The sequence below is a fragment of the Canis lupus genome, chromosome 16 (assembly GCF_048164855.1).
Source record: "Canis lupus baileyi chromosome 16, mCanLup2.hap1, whole genome shotgun sequence".
Lineage (NCBI taxonomy): Eukaryota > Metazoa > Chordata > Mammalia > Carnivora > Canidae > Canis > Canis lupus.
Genome location: NC_132853.1, coordinates 15,737,732 through 15,749,736, shown reverse-complemented (window position 1 = coordinate 15,749,736; position 12,005 = coordinate 15,737,732). Strand labels below are relative to the sequence as shown.

At 48.5% G+C, this 12,005-nt stretch overlaps 1 protein-coding gene across 1 annotated transcript in view; it reads left to right on the top strand.

Annotated features, from left to right (window-relative positions):
• Positions 1-12,005, top strand: part of RPH3AL (rabphilin 3A like (without C2 domains)) — a 101,904-nt gene that overhangs the window by 73,883 nt on the left and 16,016 nt on the right. Inside the window, 1 exon segment of the mRNA XM_072779141.1 lies at positions 1,091-1,265. Within this exon segment, the coding sequence (XP_072635242.1) occupies positions 1,091-1,265 (175 nt within the window).

Here is a 12,005-nt window from a genome sequence, read left to right as displayed (position 1 = left end):
ATGCCTGGCACTGGGCCATGGGACCTTACATTCATTCAAGAGTTTGGTCCTTGGGCAGCCCCGGTGGCGCAGCAGTTTGGCGCCGCCTGCAGCCTGGGGTGTGATCCTGGAGACCTGGGATTGAGTCCCACATCAGGCTCCCTGCATGGAGCCTGCTTCTCCCTCTGCCTATGTCTCTGCCTCTCTCTCTCTCTCTCTCTGTGTTTATGAATAAATAAATAAAATCTAAAAAAAAAAAAAAAAAAAAAAGGAAAGATACGAAAAAAAAAAAAAAAGAGTTTGGTCCTTGGGATGCCTGAGTGACTCAGTCAGTTGAGTGTCTGCATTCAGCTCAGGTCGTGATCTTGGAGTCCTGAGATTGGGCCCCTCATTGGGGTTCCTGCTCAGTAGGAAGGCTGCTTCTCCCTCTGCCTCCTGTGATTTCTCTGGCTCTCACTCTCTCTCAAATAAAATAAAATCTTAAAAAAAAAAAAAATCTCATGGCTGCTCTATGAGGTGGGCACTGTTCCTACATTCCACCTACTGATGATGAAACTAGGGATCCAGAAGGCTGATGTGTCCAAATCTCACAGCTGCCAGGTGACAGATCCAGGGCTCAAACCCAGGCTGTTTGCTCTAGCAAACCAAGGCTTGCTCTTCCCTGAGAAGGCCACATTCCTTCACACTCTTCTGATCTTACTAAATACCCTGAATATATTTACTTCAGTGGAAAAGAGATTATGGAGTACTTGGTGTTTCTTGAAGTAGGCATTAAGAGTTCAGGGGTCTTATCTCCGTGCTGCTCTGAATTCTAATCTGGGGTTCTCAGAGGTCTGCCCCGCCCCCCCCCCCCCCCCCCGCCCCGTGCCTTCCCAGACATAGTCTCATCCCTGGGGAGCTCTCTGGGACAGCTTTGAGTACTGTGCTGTCACCCAGCCCTGGCTCGCTCTGCCCCAGAGCCTTGAGGGAAGGGGCGGCAAGAGGAATGCAATTGGCATCTACTGAGTGTTAAGCACTTTCCAACAGGGGAGGAGGGTGGGTGTGCGTGGGAGCATGGCACAGGGAAGGCTGCTCTGCACCCCTTGCTCTAAGCAGATGTCACCCCTGCCAGGTCTGGAAGAGGTCAGGGGCCTGGTTCTACAAAGGGCTCCCCAAGTACATCCTGCCACTGAAGACCCCCGGCCGGGCTGATGACTCCCACTTCCGACCTTTGCCCATGGAGCCCACCGAGCCAAAGCCCAGAAGCATTGAGACTAGTCGCATCTACACATGGGCCCGAGGGAGAGGTAAGTCCCCTCTGGCCCCCTCTACTGGGAGAGCAACTGTCCGCTAGCCGGGCAGTGCCATGGGCACCAGGCCAGCGTCTGCCATACCCTCCAGGTGGCTCATACTGGTGCTTCGTCCCTCCCTGTGCCCTTGTGTGGGCAGTGGGGCCTTAGAACAGTGACTGCTCGAAGCAGGAGGATCCACTGGAGGCCATTTCACAAACAAGCGCTAATTTGGGGCTGGGGATGCTGTGAGCACTATGGATCTTTGCAGAAATGTGATTCCCTCAAGGTTTTTTGCAGAGTATGAAAATGCATCTTTCCAAAGTTGGCCTGTACCATCTCTTCTTGGTGCTTGTCTTGCATCTCAATAAGGGAAGACTCCTGGAGTCCCTGGTCCTAATGAGCAAAATGACTTCATGCCCAGGGCCCTTTGGTATTCATGGAGGTTACGCTACTGTGATTGCATCCCGGGCAGCCGCCGTCAGAAGGGGAGCTCAGCCCCACCAGCGGGAGCATTCCTGATGTGGTAGATGACCCTCCACAGCTTGCATGAGGCTTGCATGTTCATGATTTTAATTTTTAAAATTCTCATCTCACAACAGGCTCCGGAGGTGACCAGGGCAGGTATTTAAGTCCTGTTTTGTGAATGTGTAGCCTGAGGCCCCAAGAAGAGGAGGCACTTACTGAGCCCCTGTATGGCTGAGCTGAGACCAAAAGGCAGCGTCCTGTCCTCTGGGCCCTGGCTCCTTCTGTCCTAAAGGGTCCAAGTTTCAGCCCAAGACTTAGAGACTGAGGGTCCTTAATGAGAGAGAGCAGTCAGAGGGACAAGCGGCTTACCTGATGCTGGGGCGGGCAGGCAGACGTGAAGGGCTCTTAGAGATTTCTGTCTTTGGATTATGAGTTGGCATCTATCTTTATCTCGTTTGGGCTTTTTTTCCTCTCTTGTTGCAAAAGTAAGGTGTGTTTATTATAAAGTGTTGAAGGTTGTCAAATGATACTATGTAGAAGGTAAAAATCTGCTATAGGGCAGCCCCTTCAGACAGGACTGGTATTAACAGCTGGGCCTCTGTTCTCCTGAAATCTCCTCAGCATCCCCCGGCTCTTTCTGCAAAGGGCCCTCCTCCCTAATTCTGTCGGACTCCATTTACACTTCTCATTCCCATAAGTTTGCCTCTCCTGCCATCACTGCCACGGCAAAGCCCTTGTAGGACTGTGGGCAAGTGCGGGTGGGCCCTGGGCCGGCAGGCAGAGGAGCAAGCCCTGCTGGGACTGGCCCCCAGGAGAGGAGCCCGAAATGGGGTTTGATGGGGAAGGGGCTCCCTCCTCTACTCAGTCCCATTTCCACCCTTGAGCTGGGGCTTTCTCCTGCCCCATCCCTGTCAGGGCACATCTTTGTCCTTCGGGCTCAGGGGGGACATTGCAGCTAGGGAAACAATGTGGCTTCAAGTGGGTTGAGGTGGGGGGCCCTGTCTGCTCAGACTCAGCACAGAGCACGCATCCATGCACACACACATACAGACACACCCCTGGGGAGGGCAGAGCCTCCATCTCCTCGATCACGCAGGCACAGATGGCCTTTTAATAATGCGAGCGAGGAGGCCAGCGGCCCACATGCTTGCAGCCAGCACGGCTTATTAACTGAGTTTGCACTGTGGCCAGGCTAGGCTATGTGGAGGTCTCCCTGTGAACTTGAGCTCCTTCTGCAGATTGAGTCAGAGGCCTCCAGGACCCCAGAGCATGAGGCAGTGCATCTTTCCTGCCAGGTCCAGGGCCCGGCGGCATGTTGCAGCTATGTGACCACCCACCTTTTCCTGCCAAGCAGGAGGAGGTGGCCCAGATGGATGACCTATGTGTCTTGCCTGTGGACAGCAGAAGGGTGAGGGCTGCTGGCCCCAGGCTGGTTGGGGAGGCCCAGGGAGCATCTGCACACACCCAGAAATGGGACACACTGGGGGTGCATGGGGGTACCTGAACTCAAAGAAACCCACAGTCAAGAGGAGAGGAAGGAAGAATCGGAGCTGGCAGAGGAGACAAAGTAGGAGGCATTGCTGAGGAGGGAGGAGGAAAGCCAAGAGATTCTAAGCCACAGGAACCAGGGAACCAGAGCACCAGGCATTTGCAAGGAGGGAGCCACTAACAAGCCAACTGCTCCTGAACAGCTTCCACGCCTGATCCTGTGGTCCTCTGATTGGCCTATGTGGAAGCCAGGATCTGTGCTTTCCTTTTTTTTTTTTTTTAAGATTTTATTTTATTTATTTATTTATTCATGAGAGACACACACACAGAGAGAGAGGCAGAGACACAGGCAGAGGGAGAAGCAGGCCCCATGCAGGGAACCCGACGTGGGACTCCCGGGTCTCCAGGATCAGGCCCTGGGCTGAAGGTGGCACTAAACCGCTGAGCCGCCCGGGCTGCCCAGATCTGTGCTTTCCAATTGAGTTGGGGTCCCCTGGCCATTGCAGACATGGCCATGTACTCACAGAGGCATTCAGGTGGCTACTGGACACCTGTAGGGGACTAGAGGCCCTAGGCCAACTGGAACCATCCTTATAGCCTTCCTTATAGCTGGTCCAGGGCCTGGGGGTTAGGGAGGGCAGCCCCATGCAAGCCCTTCTGTGGCTTTCTGGTGGTGTACATGACCTAGAGGTCAAGTCTGTGGCAGCCACAAGGGAAATGTTGGCCTGGCCTGTCTGGGAAGTCTCCCAAGCTGGGGGGGCTGCTGCCTCAGCCCCAATTCCTTTTCAAGCTGGTCTCCAGGCTGTCAGACTCCTGACAGCAGACAGCCCTCAGCTGGCAGCCTTGGGAGGCTGGCGTGGGGGCACCCCTGGGCCTTCCCAGACCACTGACAGCTGGGGAGCCAATAAGCATTTTTCTGGCTCCAAGAGTGGCTTCCCCTCCCCCGCCCCACCATGATGCCTGGGTGCCTGGCAGCTGGCTGGGGTCAAAGCTGTAGTTTGTGGTCCAGATTAGGGCCTGTCGGGTAAGCCCAGCCCAAACTGAGCTCAGGGCCGGGCGGAAATACAGTGATCTGCATTGGGGTGTGGACCCCCACCACCCTGGAAGCTGCCTATGAGCAGGGCCCTGTCTGTCCTGAATAGGCCAATTTCTTACCACCTAGCATGGGAGGTGCATGGGACAGATGCTTCTTAGGTCAATGAGTGGATGAAGGAATGGATGAACCACCCACTCCCTGCTAAGATATTTGAAAAACTGTAGAAGGATTTTCCTTAGGGCCTGCAGGCTCCCCTGGATCAGAGTTCTGTTCTGGGCAGCCCCAAGAGACCCTTGAAGACTATTCAAACCACCCCCACTCCCAGGCTCTGCCTCTGGGAACCCTAGGGTCATCATCCCTCTCCTGCCCCACAGTCCCTGCTTCCCAGGGAGAAAGCTGCTCCTGCGGGTGCCTGAGTGGCTCAGTGGATTTAGCATCTGCTCAGGTCATGATCTCAGGGTCCTGGGATCTAGCCCGACATCAGGTTCCCTGCTCAGTGGAGAGCCTGTTTCTCCCTCTCCCTCTGCCCCTCCCCACCCTTGCTTGTGTGTTCTCTCTCTTTCTTCCTCTCTCAAATAAATTAAAAAAAAAAAAAAAAAAAAAAAAGCTGCTCTCTTCTTCCCCTGCCCCTGTTCTTCCCTTCCTCTCTCACTCTTTCATTCTCCCTCTCCCTCTCTCTCTCTCTCTCTCTGCCCTTGCACTCGTACACCTGTGACTTCCAGCTTCTTCCCCAGTCCACCCCACCCTACTTTCTTTCTCGTGCCCTGTTACAAGAGGAAGAATAATCAACACATATAAGCCATGAACTTTTCAGGCCATAGGTCAATCAGGTAATATATATTGATGTTTTTGAGGCAGGTTCCTTTTTTTTCTCCTTTAAATTTTTTGTACTAATTTTTTAAAAAGATAGATTGATTGATTTTAGAGTGTGAGTAGGGGGGAGGGACAGAGGCAGAGGGAGGGAGAAAATCTCAAGCAGACTCCACACTGGGTGCGGAACCCAATGTGAGGCTCAATCCCACAACCCCAAGATCATGACTGGAGCTGAAATCAAAGAGCCGCTTAACAGACTGAGCCACCCAGGTGCTCCATGTTGATTTTTAATTACATAAGTATACATAATATATTTTAACAAGTTAAGCAATTCAAAAATGTATGAAAATTTAAAATCTCTTCTGCTTGCTGTCATCCCCAACCCCTTTGTCCCTATTCCTACAAACACTTTATGTAGGATTGGTTCTTTGTTTTATTGCTTTTAACAACAAAAATAGGCTCTTACCTATAACTCTGCATGTTACTTTTTTCACTTAAAAGAACATCGTGAACATCCCTCCAAATTAATAGATATTTTACTTTATTCTTTTTCATGTTACCATGTATTATGATTTAATTATTCATCTATTGATGGACATTTCAAATTGTTTCTGGCTTTTCACTGATGCAGGCAATACTGAGAAGTCTTTAAGTGTATATGATGCTTTTATTTCCATGGGGTGGGTTTCCAAAAATGGGATGTGTGTTTCAAATTTTCATACACATTTGAGGTGGCTGGGTGGCTCAGTTGGTTGAGTATCTGATTCTTGATTTCGGCTTAGGTCATGATCTCAGGGTTCTGAGCTCGAGCCCCATGGCAGGCTCCAAGTCAGCAGGGAGTCTGCTGGAGATTCTCTCTCTCCTGCCCCTCCCTCCTGCTTGTGTGTGTTCTCTCTCTCTTTCTCTCTCTCTTTCTCTCTCTCTCTCTCTCTCAAATGAATAAATCTTGGTGCTTGCTTTGGTAGCACAGATACTAAAAATTACCTGTTTTAATCCATTCCTCATTTTTTATTAAGTGGTTTATTTTCTCATATTAATTTGTCAGTGCTGCTCTTGTGTTAGGGATGGTAAATGGCTAACAATGCTTTCCTCCTTGACTTCCCATTTTGTTTGACCTTAGTCTTTACTCATAGTATTTGGCCATTCAAAACCTGTTCCTTTTCATTTTTGTGAAGTCAAGTGTGTCTTTTGTTGGTTTTGTGGTTTCTAGGTTTCCTGTCTTAATTCTAAATGTCTTCCTCTCCAAGATTAAAGAAGTATATGCTAAATTTAAAAAATTAATATAAGAATAAAAGGAAATTAAATAACATGATAAAATTACCAAAGAAGAAAAGAATCTAACACCAAGTATTATATTCATTGGTAAAGAACTGAAGCCATGTTCTATTGAGATGCAAATCCCCACCCCATCACCACCATCACTTGACAGTGTTTCATAGTCTTTAACTAATATAATAAGGCAAGGAAATAATCTGTTGCTGTTGAAAAAAGAAGAAATGATCTTATTTGCAGATGATGTGGTTGCATACTAAGAAAACCCAAGAGAACCTACTAAAACAACCTAGTGGGTTTAATAAGACAGTTTGGGAACTGACAGGATACAAAGTAAACCGGTAGTTTATACCCCCCCCCCCCAAAAAAAAAAACAGTAGTTTTACTCTATGCTGACAATTTAGAAGGAGCAATGGGAAAATTCACTCATCTTTGCAACAAAAATGATGCCTAGAAGTGAAATTGAAAAGACAATTAGAAAAAAAAAAAGACAATTAGAGGTCTAACTTGAAGAAAATTATATAGAGTCTTATCAAAGGACCAAAAGTAAGACACAAACAGAGAGGCAAAGATCTTGATTCCTTCAAATTAATAAGTGTAATAATTCCTGTCTGATTGCCAGTGGAGGTTTTAGGAAGGAATGGATTCAAAAGTTTCTTTTATCCACTAGATAAACAAAATGTGGCATAATCATGCAGTGGAATATTATTCAGCCTTAAAAAGGAATTGAACTACAGACATAGGCTACAATGTGCACACTCTATGCTAAGTGAAAGATGCCAGAGACAAAGGTCATACAACGCATTACTCCAATTCTACGAAATGTTCAGAACAGCCAAATCCGCGGAGACAGAAAGTAGATTCCGGATTGCCAGGGCCAGGGAAGCAGGGGTCAGGGGAGCAATTGCTAATGGGTACAGAGAACATGTGACAAAGATGTTCTGGAACCTGGATAGTGCCGATAGTTGCACGACTCAACAAACATACTAAAAAACCACAGAATCATACACTTTCAAAGAGTGAAGTTTATGGTATATGAGTTATATTTCAATTTAACAAAATGGTTTGCTTGTTTTTTTTTAAGTGTGGCAAGATAGTAGAAGGAGCTGCCTGACCAAATGATAAGGGTTACTATAAAGTGACTATAATCAATAGAAATAGTATAGTATTGGCACCAGAATAAATAGAATATTTATTTATAGAATAAGTGAATAGAATAGAGAAGTAGAACAGAATAGAGAAGTAATAGACCTAAGGATGTATGGAAGCTGAACATAGGTAGTTTTTCAATTCAGTGAGAAAATAACAGGTTTATGTAACAACCGGAATTAGCATAATTAGATTTCCACCCCATTCCATGTGTATTCAGAAACACACTGCAGATAGATTAAAGATCTAAATGTTAAGGGCACCTGGGTAGCTCAGTTGGTTGAGCATCCGACTTTTGCTGCCAGCTCAGGTTACTATCTCAGGGTCCTGAGATGGAGCCTGCCTAAGATTCTTTTTCCCTCTGCCCCTCCCTACCCCTACCTCTCTTTAAATAAAAAATAAAAAATAAAAATAAATAAAAATAAAAACCTAAATGTTTTTTAGGGCATCTGGATGGCTCAGTGGTGGAGCATCTATCTTTGGCTCAGGTTGTGATCCTGGGGTCCTGGAATCGAGTCCCACATCAGGCTCCCTGCATAGAGCCTGCTTTTCCCTCTGCCTATGTCTCTGCCTCTCCCTCTGTGTCTCTCATGAATAAATAAATAATATCTTTAAAAAAAAAAAAAGACAAAGAATGCATTAGAGAAATATCCAAACTATTTTTTTCTGCTGTGTTATCTCAAAGAGAGCTGGTGACACTCTAGCACCTGCGGGACAGACTGGCTGACTACCTGAGTTTGCTACTCTCTTCCTCTTCTGGACAGTGGGTATTCCTGTGGGGCAAGCATTTGCCTGTAGACCCCTCAGTGAGCCCTCTGCAAGCTTGCTTATACCAGGTCATTCGTTCTTTCCCCAGAATGGGGTAGGGAACAGTGTGACCTGAGTGGCCCTGGGGTGACCTGCATACTTCTGGGAGAGGTCCACCCTCCCACTTGATCAGTCTAAATGGAGTGTGTGTGTTACATACTACTTTTCAGTGGCAGATCATTGCTCCAAGTGTATGGCAACAATGACCAAAGCCAGCTTTTGCACACTCGTGAGTCTCATTGTTCCCCTGTGAAATAAAAGGTGTAAAATGTAGAACCAGTACTGTGGGTTCTTGGGTCTTTATTGCTGTAGAGCTCGGCCCACTTCTTCAGCAAACTTCTTTCCTTTGAGCTGGATTCCCACCTTTGGGCTATGTACAGAGGTATTTGCTGGCAGTAGTGGTGGTGGGTACCATATTAATCAGATTACTTTTCTGGTCATATGTTAGAAAGTTTAGAGAAGGCGCCCACAACTTTGGTTCAGCAGCTCCGTAATGCCCTTTCCCTCATGGTCACAAGATGGTTGCTGCAGTTCCAGCCATCATTATAAATGGAAGAAAGTTAAAAGGGGAGCCTGAAAAATCAAGCCTTCCACTTCTGCAGCCTTGCATTATAATAGAAGGAGGCAATGGGGAGGGGCTGGTACTGGACACTGGATGAGCCTAATTCCCTATAAGAGCTAGAGAGACGGACACCTGGGTGCCTCAGTGATTGAGCATCTATCTGCCTTTGGCTCAGGATGTGATCCAGGAGTCACCGGATCAAGTCCCAGCTCAGGGTCCCCACAGGAGGCCTGCTTCTCCCTCTGCCTGTGTCTCTGCCTCTCTCTCTCTCTCTCTCTCTGGGTCTCTCATGAGCAAATAAAATCTTAAAAAAAAAAAAAAGACAGAGAGAGAGCTGAATTTATCTGACTGAAGTCATTATTCTCAGATAGGATTTTGTGCTTCTCTCTCTCCAGTGGCAAAGATCCTTAACATGATGGGGCTTCTTATTTTCTTCAGCCTCCACCTCTGACTAGAGGCAACATTACTCTGGATCTGCTCTGTGATTGGTCTGCCCCAACCTACCCAAGTGGGTCTGAGCTCCTGAAATTAGAGGCCTGAAGCCCTGAGTCTAGAGTCCATATACTGTTCACAGGGCTTCCTAGGATCTGTATACTTTTCTCAGATGGGAACCAGAGAGATGAGTGACCCTGGCTTGGGAAGCTTTGCTGTGTTAGCCTCTCCCTGGGAGCCTGGGGCTGGGCAGGTGGGAGGGGACCCCTTGTCTAAAGCCTTCATCACTGCCCTGTGGCCTGGCCGGATTAGGGAGGCCCTTTCATTTTGCCTTCCACCCTAGACCCCATAAAGCCCTACCCACAGGGTACAAATACCCATTTCCTCCCACTCCATCTCCTCCAAGATGGATAAGAAACCATGGTAGGCCAAAAGGCCCCTGGCTGAGGCAAAAGCAGACCTCTAAAGCTCCCATGGCCATGGAGCAAGTGCACTTTCCCATCCCATCTCCATGAGGCTGTATCACTGTCCCTCTGCAGGGACGCCCTCCCCCACCTCCCGCCCTCTGGCAGCCCATGAGCAGAGCAGGGGCTTCCTGGATTTGAACAGATTTACACACCAGTTGACTTTCAAGGTCTGTTCCAGAAAAATACTTCAAGGTTTTGGATTTGTTCCAGTTGGATCGTTTTGAGAAAAATAGAGGGGTTTCATTATCGCTTCATTGGTTCACTACATTTTAAGCAATTTTTTAAAAATCCTCAGCTGCAGTTCTGTTTGCAGTCCAGAAAAGCAAGCTTTAGGGTTGCTTGGGCTGAGCGGTCTGGTTCAAGTCAGGCTACACATGTTTGCCCTGGGCCAGCCTTCCTGAAGAACCCGGCTGGCCCACCTACCCCTATGCCACCACGTTCCTTGGGTGCCATGTTGGCACAGCTGGAGTTCTGTGGGTGCTCAGCCAGCCCGTGGGGGCAGCTTCAGGATGGATGAGGAGGGGGAAGCTGTCCTAGAGGCTGCGGCCAAGAAGCCTCTGAATCCCAGCCTGTTCCCCCCAGCCCCCCGAATTTAACACCGACTAGGCTATTGCCCAAATCACCACGAACACTGGCTGTCCCCATTCAGACTTGGCAAGAGGATATTTGGTTGCCAGGAACAGAGACCACCGAGGCCAGCTCAAGTAGAGGGATCAGTGCCAGGCACTCGGGGAGGTCTTCCAGAGCAGGGAAGGAGATAAGGCTTGCAAGCCCTGTGGTGGAGAGGAGTATGGCAGCGGCCACTTCTGCTTCTCAGGGAACTCTTAGATCAGCTCCATCTTCAGTCTCACATCTGCATATGCCCTTCCTCTGGCCTGCTCTCCTCGGAACCCCACATCTGCACTCAAGGAGGAGGTGATAGGCCCAACTCATTCCTACTCAGGCTGTCCTTTTTGCATATAGCTTGTGTCCTATCAGATATAATAGATGACATGGCTAGTTAGGGCTACTTTCCCTGAAAGCAGGCTGGGACAGCATAGGAAGGAATTCGCATATCTTGCTCAGTAGCCGCTGAGTCACAGAATTGGGTATCTTGTATCTGATATGGTAGTGAGTTCCCTATCTTTGGGAGCATTCGAGAAGAGACGGGCTATGATAGTGAGGATGCTATGCTTTAGATACTGAGAGAAATTCAATATGGATTTGTTACTGTGTGCCCAGAGTTAGCCCCCATACTGTGATCAGGGCTGGAGAGATGGGGATACAAGATAGAGAAGTCCACATGGCTCCTGAAAGCTTGGGACCAGAGACCTCTGTCTCGGTAGTGCAGAGCTGCAGCCAACTGAGCTAATCAGCAGTTCGGTGGCAGCCGTTTTTCCATCAAACCCATATGCTGTTTCCTGACTTCTTAACGCAGCGTGCTATTTATACCAGTAGATCCATTCATTCTTAATGAGCCACGGTTGTAGATTGTAAAATGTTTTATTTTCATACAGGATTGCTCACTGCCCAGAGCCAGCTGTTGCTATGCCACCTTCCTTCTTCTTCTGTTCCTAAGAAATTAGCATTTTGGAAGCTACTCCGAGTGCTCAGCTGCCCTCTCCCACCCACGACTCAACACCCCCTCCCCCAACGTTTCCCCAGCAGACTCTGGACTTGCCATTTCTGTCACATTGGCCCAAAAATGGCATGTGAACTCCCTGCAGCCTTTGGAGCAGCTGGGAGGGTATGTTTGTGCAGGGGGGCCAGGCTGGCTGAGGCTTGGAGAAAGAAGCAGAGGACATCAGAGCAGGAAGGCTTCCAGGTTGGGAGGTGGGATGCCATCTGTCCTCCAAGGGTTAGACATTTGCTGGTGTTAGCGGTTGCAAACTGGTGGAGCAGTGACTCGATCTGGCTCACTGCTTTACATTCACTGACAACTTTTTTAAACATGGAGAATTCTTACTAAAAAATTATGGAATTCTGGCTACTTTTTTGAAAATCAGAATGTCTGCCAATACTTCCCCCTCCTTGGACAAATTGAACAGGCTTAAGTAGCAGCTTCCCCCTCCACGCTGGGCTCGCAGTCTTGGGTTTACCGTGGTCCCCACCATTCTCTGGTGTCCCTTGGCACTCTGATCACCACCTTACACGGTTATTAAGAAGAAAGTGAAATAGTTCTTGTTTCCACATCCCTACAAAAGGAGGGGCAAGGGGCACCTGGGTGGCTCAGCGGTTGAGCATTGCCTTCGGCTCAGGGCATGATCCTGGGGTCCTGGGATCAA